Source organism: Lytechinus variegatus, chromosome 9 (genome assembly GCF_018143015.1).
Source record: "Lytechinus variegatus isolate NC3 chromosome 9, Lvar_3.0, whole genome shotgun sequence".
NCBI classification, from domain to species: Eukaryota; Metazoa; Echinodermata; class Echinoidea; order Temnopleuroida; family Toxopneustidae; genus Lytechinus; species Lytechinus variegatus.
The window spans coordinates 2,915,017-2,937,487 of NC_054748.1; the positions used below are offsets into that span (position 1 = coordinate 2,915,017).

Genomic DNA, 22,471 nt, shown 5'->3' on the forward strand with positions numbered 1-22,471 from the left:
GGAATCATTAATGGGTATTTTTCAGCCTAAAAAAGTTCTCGTAATTTAACAGGGATTCTTGTGATCGAGGCGGTTTGAAACCACCTATTTTACACTCTGAATGAGAGAGTGCATTTTCTGGTGCGGTTCACTGATTTTCAGCACCACTCTATAGCACACAACACATACATGTAGATGTGCTGCATGTCTGTGACGTCGCAGAATAAGTGCTTTTCACAATTCACAACCTTTTTATTGTTTGTTTTTTATCAAACCAGTGCTTTTTATCAAACCCTCTGTGCTTTCTGTGGCTAAACAGACCAAGGCACAGAAGACATTTTTGCAGCAAAAGTTTAATGAACAGTAACTCATATAATAAGACAAGAGCACAAATCTCTTTCTAAAATCGATCACAAAACTTATTTGAAAGCTAACTAACTTACCTTTATTATACGGAGTGCCTGGGATGGGGAGGCGTTTCTGTTGTAGATGTGCTGTTATCTATCGGGGGACTGTAATTGAAATGATGCAAGGTTGGCAGGGCTATCATGTCCACCCACTCTTTGCCCCCCCCCCCCCCAGCCTACCACTTAAATAGATAGTTCACCCCTAGTAACCATCTTATTCATCACCAAAACAAAAAGCTCCTGCACAATGCCTGTGCCAAGTTCAGTGTGAGGGATGTCACAAAAGGTATTACATAACAGTATGAATGAATGGAATAATCAAGTTCTGGCTGCTGAGGCCTGAAGGTCCTGGATGAATAAACATGGAAAGAAGGATGCAGTAGACAAAATGTTAATCCACAGGGCAGCTTTATTTATGAATGATATCACCTTGCTTTAATCCCTGGCAGCAGAATTCATATTCATCTTGGAGTACTTTACCAGGACGGTTGAGTCAGATATATTGCTGTACACATGCATGACCAAACGCTTTTATCAAACTTTTTTAAAGGGGTGTTTTTGATTCAGTTTCGGATGCGGGCCGTATAAAAAACACAGATTTTCACCCAAAAAAGGGGTTTTGAAAGACTGGTAAATCGCAGGGTCAAATAAGAGATGCCAAGTTCAAAGACCAGCTATGCGTGAGATTTTCTGTGAATCTGAGTGAGATCACAGACATTGTGTACAATGTATATGGGGATAGGCTGTGATAGTTGCATGAGACAGAGATTTGAGGGGATGAACAAGAGTCCAAAATGTTTGAGTCTCGCATAAATTCGTGAGACTTGGTAGCTCTGCATTACTCAAATTTATTTACGATACTTTTTCAAAGCTTTTTTTTAGACTAGCCAAACATGTTTAGGGTATTTTTTTTCCCCAGGGGATTTTTCCTTCTCATTTCTGAAAATTGTTCTTGTTCTTCCCAATTGTAATCAACGACCCAGGGAAACGCGAAATCTTGTTTAGGGGCCAAAATGTGTGAATAAAGCCCGAAAAAAAGTTGTTTAGGGGGTTATTTTTCACACAGAGAAAAACTCTTTTAGGGGGTCACACATGTGTACATCAATAAATTTGATCCCCCCCCCCCCGTGTACTTTACTTGCTCTTATTTTTGGGTGTTATTTTTTTTTTTTAGGTCGTTGATTTTTGCAACATCACTTGCACAGGTGGCAAATGGGACCTTGCTGCTCAGACTTTTTAAAGTCAAATTAGTCTGCTGTGCAAACCCTTCACTTGAGTTAAGGGTCTGAATGTGCAGTCTACTCATGCCCTGTGTACTAAAGGCCCTCACGCTCAGGAATTGACACAGCATGTTTTGTACATGTTAGTCTCTCCGAGAAGACACATTTGTGTGATCACAAAGTTTCAATCAGGGTCTGTGCCTGCAGACTAAAAGTCAAATCAATGCTAACCAATAGTTTATCATTCTTGTTACCTATCTTCAAGGATGAAGTCGATATTCAACCAGAACCACTTCAGGAGACCAAACAGAAGATGCACGCTCTAATAGACGAAGCCTTCTCATTGGTCGGCAAGGGAAGTCCATCTAAAAACGCTGTTGTTCCGTTGAGCGGAGGCCTCTCCAATAGTCAGGTACATGAACGTAGATGGTGAAAATTCATGTACAGTAATGATGAAAAAAATGTTATAGAATTTGGATTAGTTGGATGTATGTAGCGCTTTTCCCAAGTGAAACTATCATACTCCTTTATTGATAAATACATGGTTCCCAGACCATCAGGGAATTTGATAAAAAATACCTCAAATCAGGACAAATGCCTTAAAGCTTGTGTATAGTTTTGGTAAATCCACCAAAATGCACCTATCACTATTCCAATTCATTGCTAGCTAATATGAATGGATATGCCTTATAACAGTTATGATGTGGAGGATATAAAATGAAAATGTGTTTTACAGGATAAATTTTGCGATTTTACATGGAAATTTAACTTGATCGGGTCACCCGATCAAATTAAAATATCTGTGTGTTTTGTCTTTCAATTAAATCCTATTCCAAATCATGGAATGGGCTGAAACTTTCAAGATATGTTCTTTGTCTGTAACTTTTGGATATCTAATCACTAAATTTACTTCAATAACTCCATACATCTACTTGATTTGCTAGTTCAGCCCTCTGGACTGCCATACCCGAAAAGAACTCCCAAGAATTTAAAAAGCGCGAGCGCGCCCTCTCCCGTTCAGGCTTACTACCCATGATCACCGCGCAATTAGCGTCCATCTTCCTCTTTTGCTTTCGGCAAGCCACCTGTCAAGACGTGCTCAGATAAGTCTCCTAAGAGCTCAAATCTTTTTTGAGCTTTGGTATATTATTTTCGCTTATCTGTGGTGCATTCTCCCTTTTAATTTCAATCTTTCCATTTGTGTGTAAGATTGTGTTCAGAATTTACACCTGGCGTGACTTTTTAGACGTGTTTTTGGTGACACTTAAATTGTTTTTCTAACGTTTGAGTTCTCGTCGCGCCGCATCGCTAGCGCGTTCGCGAGGCACCGGGCTTGGCCTGCCTACGTGGCAGCAAGCCTTCACCACCTGTCATGGTTATTGTTCTTCACGTTCAAAGCGTGGTGGCTTTTGGTGCCGTTTTTGAATTAAATTCTAGACAGCCTCTACACTTTGTTGTCGAGGGTGTTATTTAAGCCTGAGTCGAATCGATTTTAAAATCGGTGTTCGATCGATGTCATCGAACACCGGTGCAGATTTTGCAAAATCGGTGCATCGAAAAAAAAAAATACGTCGGCCGGCCGATTCGTTTGGTTTACACAATCAATCATCAAAATATCAGTAATGTCCAACTTTACTACTACTTACTTGATTTCTATTGCCCCCAAAATGAAACCGAATGAGTAATTATGATGCCATTCACCATTAATTTGAAGTTTATTTCGATCATAGTTCGAATCTTACTCGTCTGCTAGTGCCGAGATAATTTATGCACGATGAATTCATGAATGGAAGTAATGGCCATCGATCGTGCATGCGCAGTATTGTTCTTTAATCAAACCAGAAAATGGCCGGAAATTGACGCGATCAACGTAAAATAAATCTTGCTTTCATGAACAATATTAAAATCATGACCATAGAACATTATTTAATCGTAATATTTAACAATAATTTGCATATGATAATCATTAATATGAATTTAGAGCTTGATGTGAAACGTTTGTATTTCGTTTCAATTTTCAATGGCGGACATCTCATGACGATCGACTTGACTTCTTGAGTCGAGCTAGTGCACTTGTCTAAAAAAATAATCATCACGTCAGGATTGATTCTCGAACATTGTCTACATGCAAAAACTCTGTTCAAGTTCGTAATATCACCATATAATAACATTTTACATGACAAAACAGAGAAAATTGCGTTTGATATTTTTTCCCATCAATTTGAAGCTAGTTTGTGCCCAACTTTGGGCTCTGATTTCATGAATGGGAAAATATGTCATACGTCATCAAACACGCATGCGCATTGTGCTTATTTTCTCGGAGCTTGGAGGAGACGTCCAGAGATGGAATAACAATAGAAATAATCCCAGTATTATTTCTTCCATATGAACGTAACATACTTTGTTGACATCGTCAATATTCTTAGTATGACCATAAAATCTTGTTAAATCGTAATAATTTAGATGAATTTAGGGCTCGATTCGAAACATTCGTATTTATTTTGATCGCATGCTCAATTGCGTCTAAAAAACTGGATTGTCATTATCAGGATTAATTCTCGAACATCGTCATAACTCATATTCCACAATCTTTCCTCACAATCGTTATATCAGCATTGAATAGCAATTCAAATGACCATCCAGAGAAAATTACGTATTTATTCCCATAAATTTATTTGGAGCTCATTTTGGATCCAACTACACAATCTCAGGCAAGTTACAGCGCTCTCCGTTGATTGCAATTGTTTGCTGGCGCTGACGTCAAGCACGCCTGTCGTTTCGGGAGAGTGAGTGTACGGAGCTGCGGACGGGGCTGGTGAATGGACTGCGAATGCTAGTCGACCGAAAATCATTCGGATCGACTCTGCGTGATTCATGTCTTTATTATTGTTTCATTTTAAACTTATATGTTGTCATCTGCAAATATCATTGTTGAAGATATTTTGGGAAATTCTACTTTGGTCCCCGGCCTTTTTTGTGTGTTTTGTGATCATGGAAAATACAAACGAACTTTGCTCTGTCATCTGCTTGTGCAACGCTCACCCGGCCAACGCCAGCGCATACCGTCAGTGCGTAGTGCATATGCAAAGCGCATCGCATCGACGCAAAAACAAAAGACTAAATTTTCCCCGCCTTCAATATTCGATGCATCGATGTTCGATCGAATTAGAGCTGTCGAACACCGGTTTTCAAAATAATCGATATGACTCAGGCTTAGTGTTATTGTTATTTCTTTTTGCAGGTTGGGATCTTCAACTCTGTTCCTTCCTTGCTTTCTGGAATTGATTTATTAAGATTTTCGATTGATTATTGATTGATTAATTCTTCAATTCTCTTTCCTTTCTGTTCTGAATAAATTTCTTGATTGATATTTTATTCACAGGCGGATCTTAAAGCTCAATTCCTTTTCCTTCTGTTCTGAATAAATTTCTTGATTGATATTTTATTCACAGGCGGATCTTAAAGCTCAATTCCTTTTCCTTCTGTTCTGAATAAATTTCTTGATTGATATTTTATTCACAGGCGGATCTTAAAGCTCAATTCCTTTTCCTTTCTGTTCTGAATAAAATTCTTGATTAATATTTTATTCACAGATGCTTCGGGGATTGTTTAATTCGGCTTACGCAATTATACCTTGATTGATTGGTTATTCAATCCCCCCCCCAAAAAAAAAAAAAAAAAAAAAAAAAATTTTTTGTTCTTTACAGGTGGGGTCTCCTTCCTGTTAGAAATTTTTTTTGACCTTTCCCGGAATTGTTTTCTTCGTTCAATTCCCTCTGCCCTCCTAGTCTTATATTTTTTTACTTCGACAGGCGGGCTCTACGATTTCCCTTTGAGGATTTACTGTGTCGTTCTTCCTCTTGGAATCGTTACTAGAGACGTTCCTCCTTCCTCCTGTTCTGAATTTCTTTACCTTTCCACAGGAGGTTACTTTTTTCCTCTTGGAAATTATCGTAAAATTTCTCTTATCTGGAATTATTTGTCTCTCAATCCCTTTTCTTCCTGCTCTGAAATGCTTGTTTTTGTGTTTCTTCGCAGGTGGAAACTTCGTTCTCTTCTGAACTTGCATTCATTTTTGAATTTTTGTTTCGAATTTTTCCTTCGGGCACAAAAAAGAGAATATAGTAGGGGAACCTTGTAGGAGTTTCTTTTTTCAAAGTCTCCGACCTCCTTTTTATTTTCTTACAGGCAGATACCTAAACTATTCTTAGGTTCTTCTTCCTCCCTACCCCTCCCCTCTTGTTTTGTTCTGTTTGCTCAAACAAACTCCTTTTAGGAGGAGGGAAAGACCACTCCGGTCTCCACTTTTAATCTAAGCGAGATCTTTGTAAAAAAAAAAAGAAAAATTCTTGTTTTTCCTTTTTCAGGGTAGAGAGAGGTACCTTTGAATGGGACTAACACAGCCCCAGAGGACCTGGTGCCCTCCACGGGGACCGTCCCGATTGCAAGTTACAGAAGTCGGCCGCCTCCAGGCGAGTAGGAGGGACGCCGCGGTGAGCGCCCGGCGGCGGTGAGTATGAGGGTGCGTCGATCAGCATTCCGAATTTGCGGTCGGATGCTAAGAGAAGGAAGGCCGAGACTGTGGTGCCACGGTCTCGGACAAAGGAAAAAGTGGTAGCCAAGGCTTCCAAGCCTAAACTAGGTCCTGCCGCCGCAGCACCCATAGGGCTATGCGACCCACCGGCTACCAGGTCACCAGAAGTCCGGAGGGAGAGTGCGGTTCTCTCCCCCTGGCACAGGTCAGGATCTCTGCCGTATAAGTCGTCCTCCGTTGACAGCATCGGGAGAGATCGCCCAGCCCCTGACCGCGAGAGGCGTCACACAGACTGTAACCACAATCTGATCGTGACCACAATCTGACCCCGTCAGATTCGGGTGAAGTTTCGTTGTTGGCGGCCGCCCTGCCAGGGGCGGCAAATCGTAAGAAATCACCCGTGCCTCTTGTGCCTTCTTCTGCTCCGGCCACGCCGGCGGAGCCCGCAAAATAAGAAGAAGAAGAGGTCGAAGGAGAGGTCGGCCAGCCCTGTTGCCATGGGCGTTCCTCCTTCAGACCCTCTTATCGGTGGCCAGATGTTACAGTCATACATGTTATGCTGCTATATTCTGCTACCGCGAGAGGCGTCACACATCAGGCTGTGACCACAATCTGACCCCGTCAGATTCGGGTGAAGTTTCGTTGTCGGCGGCCGCCCTGCCAGGGGCGGCAAATCGTAAGAAATCACCCGTGCCTCTCATGCCTTCTTCTGCCCCGGCCACGCCGGCGGAGCCCGCAGAAAGAGAAGAAGAAGAAGAGGTCGAAGGAGAGGTTGGCCAGCCCTGCTGCCATGGGCGTTCCTCCTTCAGACCCTTGTGTCGGTGGTCAGATGTTACAGCTATTCATGCTGCTACATTCTGCTACCGCGAGAGGCGTCACACATCAGACTGTGACCACAATCTGACCCCGTCAGATTCGGGTGAAGTTTCGTTGTTGACGGCCGCCCTGCCAGGGGCGGCAAATCGTAAGAAATCACACGTGCCTCTTGTGCCTTCTTCTGCCCCGGCCACGCCGGCGGAGGCCGCGAAGAAGAAGAGGTCGAAGGTGAGGTCGGCCAGCCCTGTTGCCATGGGCGTCCCTCCTTCAGACCCTTGTGTCGGTGGTCAGATGTCACAGCTATTCATGCTGCTACATTCTGCTTTCGAGTAGTGCGGGTTCACCCCACCCTCGACGTCTACTCACCCCGCTGATGCCCCTGAGCATCAAGCGAGACAAGTGGGCAATAACCACCAGACACCCGGGAAATCCTCGAGCGATTCTGTTAAATCGCCAGCCAGTGCACGTGTCCCAGCCGACACGCGGGGCCACCCCGGCGCCTACTGGACAACCCCCCGGTTCAGTCCATAGAGCGAGACTCCCTTTACGAGGAGTCTCTCGAAGGCGGACAGTGCGAGGACAACCCCTATCCCGCGGTCGACTTTTCAGTAAGCGCTCAGGCGCTGCTTGACAAGTATCTACCTCACATCTACCCTCCGAGCGGGGGTATTGATGAAGCAAGGGAGTCCATATTTTCTCGCCCCGCCTCTTCAGGCGCTCCGAGCTCAATCGGCCGAATTGGGGGTCTCGGAGAGTGACGGGGTCGCTCTAGACGAGGCGGCTCCTACGACGAGGAAGCCGCCAGCTCCGAGGGTGTAAACCCACCCCCGCTCTGCTGCTGCCCGGAAGCGCCAGGCTCCGGCGCCGCCGTCTCGAAATTTTCAAGCCTCTCGAGGCTAGCGAGAAGGCAGAGGCAGGGGGGGGGCGATTATTATGCAGGTACTCCCGAATTCGCCCTCTACGTCAAGCTCACATACGGCGACGACTCCTTCAGCGGTAACTCTCTCCATTCTTCCCCCTAAGCGGGCCCGTAGATTGGAGGTATGAATCTCTTACATACCGCATGCCGCACTTCTCTCGTGAGAATGTTTGGCTGCTTTGAGAGGGCAACCTACCACGTCCGCGGACCGTTCGCCCAGGCGACGGGACCGTCGTTTTTTCTGGCCTGAACCTCACTTTCTATTCGAAAGTAAGGGTGCCCTGCCTTACTTAGCTCCTACCCTTGCAACGCCAGAGTCAGGGCTAGTACAGACACCCGTTCTCCAGCGATCGCCGCTGAAGAGAGGGCGACTCTGATATGAGCACCATCACCGCTCAGCGGTATGTCTCACTATCTCATAGCTCTCCGAGCTTATGAGTATGTATTTCGGATCTGAATGTCACGGCGATTAAAAGTTCTCCTGTGCTTAATAATCGCTATGCCTTCACCACCCGGTACATTATGATTATGTTAACCTATTTGTCTCGTATTCGGGCGGCTCGTACGAACCCTGCCCGAGCTGCCATCACCGGTCGTCCCCCCGGACACCGCCGGCAGCACCCGCACCGAATACGTGGAAGGAATCAGCTTTCATATGCTAGATATCCCTCCTGTTGACATTCACAGCTGTTCCCCGAGTCTGTCCCGGTTGGGTAAACATCATCTCGGAGGAAAGTAACCACCGTACATCTCATGAGATTGTTGGCTATGTACGTGCGTTCAAACTTGTTTAAAGCCCCAGGATTCTCTGTCGGCATTCTATGCCTACTTTCTGGGCACACCCACCGTACCGGGTCGGCGAGTTCACACCAAACTATACACCGCCAGACCATCGGTCGAGCTCTAACTGTCTATCTTATAGACTGCCCTCTATGTGGGCCAATCTTGCGGGCGTCTCCGCCGTTCCCTCCTTGTGCGGAGTGGTCTACGGTGGATGGCTTTACCGTGCCCGTTTGTCGAATCGGCTTCTTTCTTAGAAATTTTTTCACGGCACACTCGAGTCGCCCCGCATGCTGCTTTCATCATCCTTCCATGCAATGCATGTGGCCAGGGTCACCGCACGACCGAGGATGATGTAACCGTGGATGGATGTATGCTTATGCCTTCCTAACCACGATCACTACGACCCGCCTTCTCTCGGGCCGACTGTGGATGAGTCTCTCCATGTAAGTGATTTACTTCACTGGAGTTCTTCTTTTAGAAATTTAGATTCTCATCCCCCGCTGCTTATTTTTGCCACCCCCCGCAGCTTTTTGGAGCTCCTTATCTTACTGATATCGGACTGTTCCACGCTGCCGCAACCGGCGCCGGCGGTGCTTGCTCTCACGATCACCTGAGAAACAGGCCTTGTGACTTTTTTCATAAACAACTGGTTCTCACCGCAGACTGATGGAAATTTTGTGATTACTTCCTCAAGTCTCCTTCGCTTGTTTCTTCAAGCGAGGACTTCGACACTCTTAGCCAGTTTCCGTCCCTAACTTGATAGGACAGGGCCGTTGCTACCTCATTCGATTCCGTTGGGAATGTAACGGTTGAGGTATCATATCTGGCGATGTCTGTCCGATTAGAGCATCTCTTGATGGTCGTTTACACGTAATATCGTGACAGATTTTTTTTTCGCCAGCTCCCTCTGGCGTACGCTTGCTGCTGCTAGGGATTCCCCCGCCCAGCGGACAGCCATCGCAGCCTAGCCTCACGGGCTCTCTCGGCGATGGTGGCTTGAGCCAAGCCACCTCTTCCACCGCGGGCTTTGAAGCACCCATCTGAGGGTGCTTCAATCAGTATGGGAGAAAGGGGATCCTGAGTTCTCTCTCGATCACTCGGTCTAACACACTTTTGTCGTGATGTGTACCGCGCTGTTTCCCTGACACGCCCGGTTGAGCTTTTTTGACCAGACTGCTCTATTCTACATAGACAACATGTCCGCGGCATTCCTTATTAACAGGATGGCACTCAGTCGCTTTCTCGACCCTTGTCTGCCTTACGAGTGGTTTTCTTCCTAAATCCCTACTCTCCGTCGTTCCTGGTCACCTTCGGACCGCTAGTAACTTTTTACCACAGCTCTCTATCAGAATTCTGCAGATTTTCTGCCCTCACGCATTTGAGACAGATATCGAATTCTGGGCGCTTTCTCCCACGCGGAGGCTTCCCCTACAGAAATTTCCAAGCTTGCGGGAAGCGTGCGACTAGCTTGCGCAAGCTTGCGGCATGCTAGTAACTAGCATGCGGCTAGCTTAATAAGCGTGTGATATGCGTGCAGAGTAATAGTTAAGCGATCTTTTAGCGAGCAGGGACTGTTCGCTAGCATGCACTCGCTTATTAAGCGAGCGCCCTGCTAGTCGCATGCTAGTTACTAGCAAGCGGCACGCTTAAATTTCTGCAGGGGTTCTGAGATATCTCGCCTTCTCAGATTGGTCGATTGATCACTTACTGAGCCTTAAAAGCTTCAGTTTTCCGATCACGATTCTTGTTGAAATTTTCAACAAATTCCGATTCTTACGCTCTAGTCAGCAGGTGATGTTGTTCTCCTGACACTAGGCCGAGGGCCCATGATACTTAGTATTCCTGAGTATACAGGGCATTCCTCTCGAGGACATTTTTGAGGGCCGCCTTTTGGCGCTCAACTAACTCCTTCACTTCTTTCTACTTGAAGGACATTCCGTCCAGCGAGGCGAGATTTGCTGCTTCGGCGCTTAAAGCAGCTGCGGCTTTTTCCCCCTCTCCCTAAATTTCGTTGTTTTTGTTTTTTCAAATTTTCTTAGGCTTACAATTGAAAACATGCCTCCCTACGGTTTGAGTCCGTGCTGGTCTAGCAAATCAAGTAGATGTATGGAGTTATTGAAGTAAATTATGAAAATACTTACCTGATTTTCTTATTTACGAGATAACTCATACATCTACTTGATACCCTCCCACCGACCCTCCGCCTTGCGCAGCAACATGTTTCAACGTATGGGCTTGCGAAAGGTGAGGAAGATGGACGCTAATTGCGCGGTGATCATGGGTAGTAAGCCTGAACGGGAGAGGGCGCTCTCGCGCTTTTTAAATTCTTGGGAGTTCTTTTCGGGTATGGCAGTCCAGAGGGCTGAACTAGCAAATCAAGTAGATGTATGAGTTATCTCGTAAATAAGAAAATCAGGTAAGTATTTTCATAATTTATAAGATAAGTGCTTGAATGCCCATTTTTTTAAAATTAAAACAAGCATCGCTGAGAGAGGGCGCTATATATCCAAGATTTGAATATTTGAAATTTTCTCAGAGAAGTGCAGTTGGAAAAATATCTAACGGTCTCTACGCTTCAGTAAGACTGTCATATTAGATGATATTCGATTATCAATCACATTATTGACCCTTTACCAAAGCTATACACAGGCTTTAAATATGAGAAAAATCAGGGAAGTTTGGTCAGCCCCAAAGTCGAAAGCATGGTAGTCATTCAGGCACGCTTATACTTTGTTGCACTGGTTTTGATGGTACTATTGGTTTTTACATTATTGTTTTTATACTGAAAATACATGTATGTAATTCACTGCAACAACTTAGAAAACATGAGAGTCTGAGAATGGGATAAAGTAATTACCAGGGAATTTTTAAACTTCATCAGGGAAAAATCAGGAAATTTGTTTGTTTTATTGAAAAGCTGGGAACCCTGTAGAGAAAGGTAACATTTTATCAACAATGCTTTCAAGGAATCAATAAGGGCCTTCTTTAATTGCTGGAATAAAAAAAAATCTTTTTTTTATTTTCTCAAAATGACCTCCTATGGACTTCGGCCTTTTTATATTCAAATGCTCAATTACATGTACGTTGTACAGAAAGCCATGAACTCATTAGTGTTCTATGAGGTTTCTATCAGAATGTATCATCCTATCATGGTTTGATCCAGTATATGTTTATAAGCCGGTTCACGATTGTAAACTGCGCACGAGCAGAAAAAAGGTAATTTAAGATAAACCATGAAGGTGGCTTTTAAATTCACTGACATAGGCATTTATGATATGATGATTATTCATGTATTCCTTTCAAAATATTCATTTTATCACATCCAATCCAAAGAGTAATAAATAAAACCTTCATAATCACTGGTGTTTGACAATAGCCTAAACAATAGTCAAATGTGCCTAAGGCAGACAATAAAACAGATTTCCAAACTTTGTCCCTGATGTACTATTCTAGTCACCTGGTCTATACAATGCCTTTTGTTCTTACAATTTGAATACTCTACCGGTAAAGCTTACGCAACATCTACATTTGCAAGTGATAGTGCTTTTCCTGATGAAAAATCACAAAGGTCATGTGAGAAAAGTTGATCATGCGCTGTGAACTGGCTTATTGTGTATACATTCTTACACTATTTTTTTTCCTATGTGCATCAACAGAATCATAGCAGTAGGGAAGAAGGAAAGAAAACTCCAAGAGATGGCCAGCAAGAGTAAGTAAAAAAGATTATTTTATTTTATTTTGTATTCATTGTCATCTATTATGTACTTTGCCACTTTGTTTATCATCTCTACATTCCCAGGTGAAAACCTTCCAGCCTGGCATCAACCTGATATAATAATAATAATAATATAGGATATTTACATATCCACCTTGTTAGGTGCTCAAGGCGCTCCTATATTACCCGGCTAAGCTAGGCGTTCATAGTGCACACAGCTTCTTAAGGAATTACTTCCTACCGGTACCCATTTACCTCACCTGGGTTGAGTGCAGCACATTGTGGATCAGTTTCTTGCTGAAGGAAATTACGCCATGGCTGGGATTCGAACCCACAACCTTCTGTTTCAAAGTCCGAAGACTAATCCACTGGGCCACAACGCTCCACGTTTACTTATATCAATAAGTACACCAATATCGGAGAAACACAACAAAGAAAATGTGACAAAAGTTCAGCAAGTAATACCAAAGTTATGACTTCTTGAAAATTTGTGATGTCATAAAAGTAGCTGCCCCATCGTTCATGTAGTATTAGCAATTCCACACATACAGAATTCCAACTTTTAAAGATTTTTTGATTGAAATATAAGGATAAAGTAAAAGGGATGTACATATTAAGTTGCTCGTCTGATCTTGTTATATAATAACAAGTATTCATTATTTTTCCAAATCCATCTCAAATGTGTGCCTGCATATGCTAATGTAGCACCCTAATCAGATTATCGGTCTATGTTCAACTTCATTAGAATTTTTTACAGGAGCTATTGGAATATATGCTTAAAGGGGAAGTTCACCCTGACAAAGAGTTTATTGTAAAAATGGCAGAAAAAAATAATCAAAAATATTGCCAGAGGTTTGAGAAAAATCCATCAAAGAATGTAAAACAATCAATGAAATATCATTTTCCCATAAAATTTGAAAAGATTTTACTGTACCTTCAGTATATCAGTAGACAAATAATATGACACCCATTTCTACAAAAAAAAACAAATAAGTCATCTTGATCCATTAAAAATGGAAATTTAATAATTTTACATTACATAACATATGGGGCAAGCTGCTCATTTATGACATCAAAAATTCAAAACTTTTAATTCTAATAACTTTCTTGATATTATATTTGATTTTCATCAAACCACCAATATTTTTATTCATCAGGGTGATAAGTCCCCTTTAAACAGTGAACATTTCTTAGATTTGAAAACAATTACCCTTCTCTAAAGAGCTTTTCATATACCCTGTTATTATACTTGTTATTTTTATCAGGGTACCCAGGCAGTTGTTTGCTCCAGTCATACCACCCATACCAAGGAGAAAACCTAAAGACACATTAATTGGTAAGGCTATTAAAGCTTGTGTATAGCTTTGGTAAAGGGTCAATAATGTGATTGATAATCGAATATCATCTAATATGACAATCTTACTGAAGCGTAGAGACCGTTAGATATTTTTCTAACTGCACTTCTCTGAGAAAATTTCAAATATTCAAATCTTGGATATATAGCGCCCTCTCTTGGCGATGCTTGTTTTAAATTTAAAAAATGGGCATTCAAGCACTTATCTTATAAATTTAGTGATTCAATATCCAAAAGTTACAAAGAACATATCTTGAAAGTTTCAGCCCATTCCATGATTTGGAATAGGATTTAATTGAAAGACAAAAACACACAGATATTTTAATTTGATCGGGTGACCCGATCAAGTTAAATTTCCATGTAAAATCGCAAAATTTATCCTGTAAAACACATTTTCATTTCATATCCTCCACATCATAACTGTTATAGGGCATATCCATTCATATTAGCTAGCAATGAATTGGAATAGTGATAGGTGCATTTTGGTGGATTTACCAAAACTTTACACAAGCTTTAAGTATTTTTATATGATTTTCAAGTAAGAGTTGATTTACTTTGATTTCTTCATGAAACAGGCTTACATGTATGCAGTTCTATCTAAACACATGGGAAGTAACATAAATATGACTGTGTCCTATTGCATTTGAAAGGGAAAAAATGTAGAATAGTGTCCATGGTTTGGTTTCAGAATCCAGATGATTTGATTGGCTCTAAAAGGGGTCCTGTGGGTTGTTTGGAGTAAGATTGATGTATAATTAGCAGGGATGGATCCAACCCAATTAAACATGGTTCATGCAAAAATAAAGTCCCTGGAATGGTAACTGGATCCACTTCTGGAATGGAATGAATCAGATGTTATTCATCATTATTCACTCAAAGTTTATCCTTTTTTTCCACTTCTGCATTTATTCCACTTTTATCAACCATCATTTTGGGTGTGAAAAGCTTGTATCTCAAAATCTAAAAAAATAAAAAGGACAGTTAAAAAAAAAATAGATTCTTGAGAAATGACACAAGTGACAAGCTCTTTTGCCCGAATAGATATAGGAATTTGAAAATTATTTTCAGAAAATGTGAGCTTCCCACCATTTATATTTTTCTAAAATCAGTTTCTTCTAAGCTGCCCTCAACCGGCCTGTTAATCTCAATTTGTCATGCAGGTTTTAAATCCCGCTTTAATAGTCCACAACTGCGGGGTGGCAGGATTCACTTAAACAATCATGTCTAATCGCGCCACATCCAAGCCTGCTAACCGTACATCAACTTCAGTCCAAGCAACACTCCTACAAGTTGATTAACTAATTTCATCTGAATTCGGATACCCAAGCACTTGCTTTTCTAATGGGTCCTTCCATTTTAAAACTCTTTATTATGTTTATAATATTTCTGTAATTGCTTTGTTTTACTATGGAAATTTATCATACATTGAATCTCAATTGTTATTTTGTTCTGTTGAAAATGATAAAAAAAACAATTTATAACTTCATACTCAAATAGATCCCCCTCAGCCTCCTCACTTCTTAACCCAATATCTGCTTTCCTCTACGGCTTGCTTCTTCGATGTCTTCTTCTCCCCCTCCCCCCCCCCCCCATCCCCCTGCTCCCCTCTGATCAATGAGATATCACACCTTATAAACACATATTTTTCTCATTAGATGGGGGTACACAGACATCAGAGATGGGCCAGACAACCCGTGTGGTTGTTGTGCCTGTCAGCAAACCACCACAAGAGGGCAGCAGTGTGATTTGGAACCCCTACACAGCAGGAGACGAGACAGCCAGGTTATCCCCATCTCTAGAACCAGTAAGACCTCCTTTAATTAATATACACCTAGGGTAGGGGGCATACTCCCCCCCCCCCCCCGATTATCATGTCACATGACCAAGGTCAAAGGTCATTTAGGGTCAGTGAACTTAGACCATGTTGGAGGAATCAACATCAAAATCTTAACCTAGGGTTAAGTTTTTGAAATGTCATCATAACTTAGAAAATATATGGACCTAGTTCATAATGCACTGCTTCATGCCGAGTGTTGAATGTAGGCAACAACAATACAATGTTTGGCAAGACCAGATCAGTGCTTCTACTTGTCAAAACGAAACCTCCTTGAATTTACTCTGAGAGTTACTGTAATTTTACAAAATATCTCAGAATTTTCCAACTGTTCTCCAGTCTTTCATAAGATGTTATACTTCTCTTCTATACACAAAAAAGATGAAATATAGGGCCCAGTGCCATAATGAGCTAAACTTTTTAAGGGGCGAAATATGACCAAAGACCTAAATCGGGCCAAAGAATTGCAAGTGAGCCAAAATGCTGACATTTTCATTACAAAGATCCAATTTTGTGACAGATTTTGACATAATATTCAGAAAATGATATTCTCGGAAATGATGACTTGCCGGAATTTCTCACTTCCCGAAATGATAGTGGAAAATAGCAAAACTTTGCGGAATTTTCTTGATTTTGGGAAGAGTGGAAGCACTGGCCCAGATACACAAATTTTGTTGAATGCAATACTTTATCACCTGCCAACACAATTAACATGGCAGAATTTAAACAGTTTGAATGTGTTAATTTTCTGGTGGAGTTCACTAAAATTTGTTGTACCACCACAGTGTATATTATTGTATTGTTGTAATCATCATCTGTATTCATGAAAAAGACCGAATTACCTGTCCTACCAACAGACATTACTCATGTAGACAGACAGAGATTCGGGTGTAGATAGATTTGTGGAGGTTGTTACGGTAAACACCATGTATGTAGTCCTGAAAAGAACTGTTTGTTATTCTTTCTTGATTGGATGTTAGCTCTGAAAAGAACTGTTTACGTTTCGACCAGCGTGTTCTGGTCGTCATCAGGAATGATGATCCACTTGAAAAACTTGGGTTTATAACCAGGGGCCCGTTGCAGAAAGAGTTGCGTTTAAACGCAAGTCAAAAAATCAATCGCAAGTCCCAAATGCGCGCTGTTGATTGGTTGAAAACCAAGTTACGCATGATATTTAGAGTTGCGATTGATTGCAACTCTTTCTGCAACGGGCCCCAGGTCGGTTAAAAAGAAGTAATTAAGGTTTAGCCAATAGGAAAGCAGGAACGAAGAGGAAATGAAAGATGAACCAAAAGGAAGGCAGGAGGATAGAGATTGGTCAGTAGGTAATTGATAACTAAAACTCTCTTTGATCTAGATATAATTTTGTATGGATTTTCTTCTTCGTTGACTCTTTATGCTGTACATTTAAACCACTTTCCTTCTTTTTTGATAGGCATCTCTTCCTGGTGGTCTGAACGCATCTCCAATCCCTAGCCCCAGGGGTGTATCATCCACTCACCAGCAGAGTCTCGTGTCCTCCAGGGAGCGAAGACCCGACGGAGACAGCCTCCGAGGAACAAAACAGGGCGTGGTCGAACGCTACGCAGACATGCTCCAAGAGATGCTGACAAGCCAGCTCCCGCTTCCCCCGGAAGAAGGGGACGACATCCCATCCAAGAGCTCCCACAAGCGCGGCGTTGCGCTCCTCGAAGGAGAACCGGACTACGACTGGTCCTTTGACCGCAGCATCAACGGCTCGCAGAGGTCGGGGTCAAAAACGCGGTCACCGCTCCCGAACAGGACAAAACCAAACGAAGCCGAGAAGGGCTCGGCATCCACGTCCGTCGATGATCAGTTGCCGTCACTTAGCAAGAAGGAGAAGGGGGTTGGTAAGGCGGTGGATAAGTTTTACGATGAATTGGACGTGTCTACGAATCTGAAATACCCGACGGGACAGTATTCGCCTCAGGTTGCAAATGCGGTTAGGGAAGAACTGATAAGATTGACAAGAAGGATGGGGGATGGGGAGGAGAGTGGATTGGTTTGAATTCCATTCCCTTTCAGAGTTTTATTGTTTGTATGGTTTATTTCCAATTCGTCAAATGCCAGTTTGTCTAATTGCCAACTCGTCTTCTATCATTTGCCTACCAATAGTTTGTCCACTCACCACATGGTCTACTTTCTCTTGGTCTAATGCCATTCTGTTGTAATAACCAGTTGCTAGACAAAGTGATGATTGGACCAAATGGTTAATGTTGTAATAACCAGTTGCTAGACAAAGTGATGATTGGACTAAATGGTTAATGTACCAAAAAGAAATGTTGATTGATTGGCATTAGACTAAATGAAAGTAGACCATGTGCTGAGTGGACGAGTTGGCAGTTGACGAATTGGCAATTTACCTATATATTATGATATTGTACGACAATATCTTACAAAGGAGTGTGATTGCTATGATCAATCCCAGGGCCTGGTTGCCTTAAAATTACTGCTGTACTAAATGTACCATCCAATGGTGATTACCAGGGTAACACTTATCAACAGCCAATCAAAATCAAGGATTCCATGCAAGTTACCATTGCATGGCAAAGATACATGTATCATGATGGTAACTTTTGTGCAATGGGGCCCAGGTATGGATAACTAGCGACACAGCATCTTGATTGCATATCTTGGGCTGTTACAAAAATGATAACATTTTGAGAGCAAGCTCTTATTTATATGTAGATCCTGTGTGGTCTGTTCAGAAATACTTTTTTTTGAGAAATTTGATTGTAAATGTTAGGGCATTATTTGAGTTACATTGAAAAAATGCAAGTCAGACCAAAAGAATTTAAATGATTACTAAATGTTCCTTAGGCATTGGCTGATAGGCAGGGTTTGCTGCATGTGGACTGTGAATGAAAATAAACAACCATCACTGAATCTCCTGGAAATTCCCCAAAATTGTCTGGAATATGGTCTAGATTTCCAGAAATTCAGAAATACTGATGTGGGGGAATTTGATCTTTGAATGGCAAGTTGCTGTGACATAGCCTTATATATATTACATGTACTTTGATGAGTTTGGCCACTGTTTGAGTTACATATAACACCAAAGAACAATGATACTCTAATAAAAAATTGAATGTTGTGCAAGCTTTGTAGGAATAATTTGATACAAACATTCTTTGAATGAAAGTAAAAATCATCAAGAAATTGATTTTTTGGCAACAATATTCACTAAACATTGCACCATCAATGGACTGTATGTAGCCACACACTTTTGTGACATTACAAGCCAATCCGAGACTTGTATTTTGAGGGGCACTTTGCAGACAACACCCAATTGAATATTGCGTTTCCAACATTTGCTAATTCCTGTGAAAATGGGAAGCTGCCGGAACATTGAGTTTAATAGGGTGGTTTTTTCAGGACAGCAAGGCCTCCATGTTGAAGAAGTTGCAATGTTTGTTTGAAAGCAAGATGACTTCAAATGAACCATTTACTATTATGTATATCATTACATTATGTATATCATTACACTATGTTTCTCTGTACAGAGAGTGAGACATTGAACATTCCATTGCAATAAGATAAAAATTTAGGTGCAATGCTTTGAAATATTGTTAATGCAAGTACACCATTAACCTTGTCACTATTCCTTCGCTATTTTCTGATATTTCATAATCCAACAAATTGAAGAAATTATATATTTATGGAACATGGCCATACACAGCTGGGGAGGTAATCGCCCTTCCAGAAATTGTGAAAGGTTACATTTTTTACTGAGAATTTTTACTATATTTAACCATCGTAGGCACAGAATCTTTCAATTTTACTTTACAAAATGCAAAAGCGCCCCAAAGACAGGCTTGGTTGCTTTGCTCCCTTTCGAATTCTTTTGAAAAGTTTATGCTTCATGTTCTCCCCCAGCGAAAAAAGTTATGCGTACGACCATATTATTTAATGTACATTGATACGCTTGTACTGAAAAGCAAATGCGAGTGATATATGTATCTTTGTAAAAAAGAATGCTGAGAAACTTATTTTAGTATTCCGGAATCCATCCAATTTTCTTTCTTGCCTCTTACACCAAATTTATTGAAATTGTATATTGTATTGCACCAAAGCAGAAATCAATTATTAAAATATATGAAATATTTATATTTCTATGAAATATTGTGCTTTTAGGAAAAAAAGATGTGGATGATTTTACCATGGGATATGGACATCCTAATGATAAGGTGGCTTTAATAAATCTGAAAATATCATAGAGAAATGTTGATGAATATCTGTAGAAGGAAAGAGTTATGAAGACAGAAAGTTTTGACTCTGTGATGTCACAGATGAGCAGCTCCTACAAATGTCATGTAATACAAAACAAAATAATTATCATCCCCCCACAAAAAAAAAAAATATTGTGGGGTGGACATCATTTCACACCTTTCATGAAAAAAAAGTTTATGATGTGCCATTAAAGCATGGAATTTATGTAACATATTATATTATTATTACACAATGAATTTGGTAGCTGCTCATATAATTTATGACATCACAAATTAAAATAAAAAAAATTATGACTCTATTCTATTATTATTTGAGATGGATTTTCATCATTCTTTCACAAATAATTTTTCTCAAATAACTCTGGGATTTATCAAAACCCACTTATAGTCAGGGTGAACTTCCCTTTTCAGTGCTAGTAAATTCATTACCGTTTGAGTCAAATAAAATGTAACACCTCACAAATCCCCAATTTAAGAAGAAAAAAAGTAATGATTGCATGATCGTTGTATATGGTTGAAAAGAGTATCTTCTCCCAAATAATTTGATACCATATTTATGTTGTATGTGTTCATGCTTGGATAATCAGTAGGTATTCTTTACAGTGATTTAAATTTTGATGTGCGCCAAAGTAAGGCATGATTGCAATAAATGAATCCAAATGCTAGAGATGTCGTAGTCCTACATGAGTTGGTAAACAAATTTGCTAATCCCTTTTTTATGAAATTAATTTGAGAATTTATACCAAAAGTATTGATTAAACAGCTATAATGTAAATCACTGAAAAGGTGTTTTGAAATAGATATTATTGCAACCCTTGTAGGATTATGACACTGACATCTGGATTAATTCATTGCAGTCATGCCTTACTTTGGTGCAAATCAAAATTTACATCACTGCAAAGAATACCTCTTGGTCATCCAAGCATTAACACATACCACATAAATACAGTACCAAATTATTTGGGAGAACATGCTCTTTCAGGCCATAAATGATAATTATGTGTTCATGACATATTTCCTCCTTGAATGGGGGATTTCTGAGGTATCATTTTTTTTACTCACCCAGTAGTGCAGCAGACTACAATGTAATTGGCAAAAGTCTAACGTAGCAATCGATTCATTTGATTTTATTGTATAAAGACAATTACATTTTCTGGCCTGTATTCTGAACTCGGATTTGAATTAAAGTGATTGGCTAACATTGGTTTGACTTTTAACAAATCTGAGCTAGATGGTCACACTTGTCACCTGTGTCTGTGATATGTTACAAAAATGAAGCACAGAAAAAATTGTGTTCGAAAATTATTATTTAGTGCTTCAAAAATTGAAATATAAAGTGGCCAGAAACACCATATTAATTTCATCCCATACACTTATGTGTACTAATAGGTGTCTATAAGACGCCCATTTACAAAATCGGGGTTTGCCTTGTAGTTTTAGTTTTTTATTCTCAATAATGGTTGTTTTCAGAGTCTATTAGTTCTAATACATGCACTTGTACACATGTTTCAACTTAGTTTGAGAATTTTTTAAATCGGCTGCTCACAAAGTTAAACAATACCTTTAAACCCCAGTTTAAAGTTGTGGTTTATCCATGGATAGCCAATTGAGGCAAAAATCCCTTACAGTATTCTGGTAATAATAACTGAAGTGTTTGTCTTCATTATGAAAGCCAAAGGAAAAAAAAAGAAACATTGGAAATATACAATATAAACATAATTATTGAATTTTGGCTCCCCATAATTTCAGCACAGAGTTAGACAATGGTCTAAGTTAAACCTGACTTCGGAATACGGGCCACTATGTATAACTGGCAATAGCTTGGGTTCCATCTGACATTTGCTCCTGTGATATTCCACGCATTAAGCCAAAGATAAACCTGAACTGTGAACCTAACCCTGATCTTAATCCCCTTTTTTTCATTTGAATTTTAAGAAACCCGATAGCAATCACGACCATACCTTCACCTCATCTCTTCAGGGAAATTAACAGAGGGGGCAAGTAATTATGGCAGGAAGAAAATGTGGCATTCCCATTGGGTGAGACTCTTGATTGAACTGCAACAACTGCAACAATTGCTTTGGGCTTTATCTTGTCTATAATGTCGGGTAACGGTTACAATAGGGTTTTACATTGGATTTAGGGTAGGGTATAGTCACTGTGTTGAACCCAAGGTCAAATTTGGCCATTCGATTACTGTATGGAATTTACAGCAGAGCATTTGTCATCGTAGCAAAAGTTTTAGAACCGTCAGAACAATTTATTTTCCTCCATCTTTTTTATTCCAAGCAAGATGACAGAGTAAAATTACAATGCATGGTTGAAATGAAAATATTGATAATGACTTTGAGCACCAGCAAACGCCGGAAGCTCACCTTCAAGAAGAAATAAAAGACTGCCACGACTCATGAGGCTCTCTACAATAAGCCAGTTCGTAGTTCCTTTCTGCTCATGATCAAATGATTCTACGCATGATCAGAGGAAGGTCATTTGTACAAAGTGACATGGTGGCTTTATATCTAGTGAGATAAGCACCAACTTTGATGTCTTAATCATTCATATATTTTTCTGAATTGTGGTTTTCATTTATGTCCACAAAAAACAATGTGTGTCCACAAACGACTGGTATTTCAGTTTGCCAAGTACATTGTGCAACATGC

The 22,471-nt window shown here is 40.7% G+C and overlaps 1 protein-coding gene across 1 annotated transcript in view; it reads left to right on the forward strand.

Annotated features, from left to right (window-relative positions):
- The window catches only part of LOC121421084 (mucin-12-like), a 69,893-nt gene extending 49,229 nt beyond the window's left edge, over positions 1 to 20,664 (forward strand). The window contains exons 10-14 of the mRNA XM_041615696.1: positions 1,872 to 2,018; positions 12,315 to 12,367; positions 13,639 to 13,709; positions 15,383 to 15,531; positions 16,997 to 20,664. Coding sequence (XP_041471630.1) covers positions 1,872 to 2,018; positions 12,315 to 12,367; positions 13,639 to 13,709; positions 15,383 to 15,531; positions 16,997 to 17,590 — 1,014 coding nt within the window. The 3' untranslated portion in view covers positions 17,591 to 20,664. The remainder of the gene's footprint in view (positions 1 to 1,871; positions 2,019 to 12,314; positions 12,368 to 13,638; positions 13,710 to 15,382; positions 15,532 to 16,996) is intronic.
- Positions 20,665 to 22,471: the final 1,807 nt, after the last annotated feature.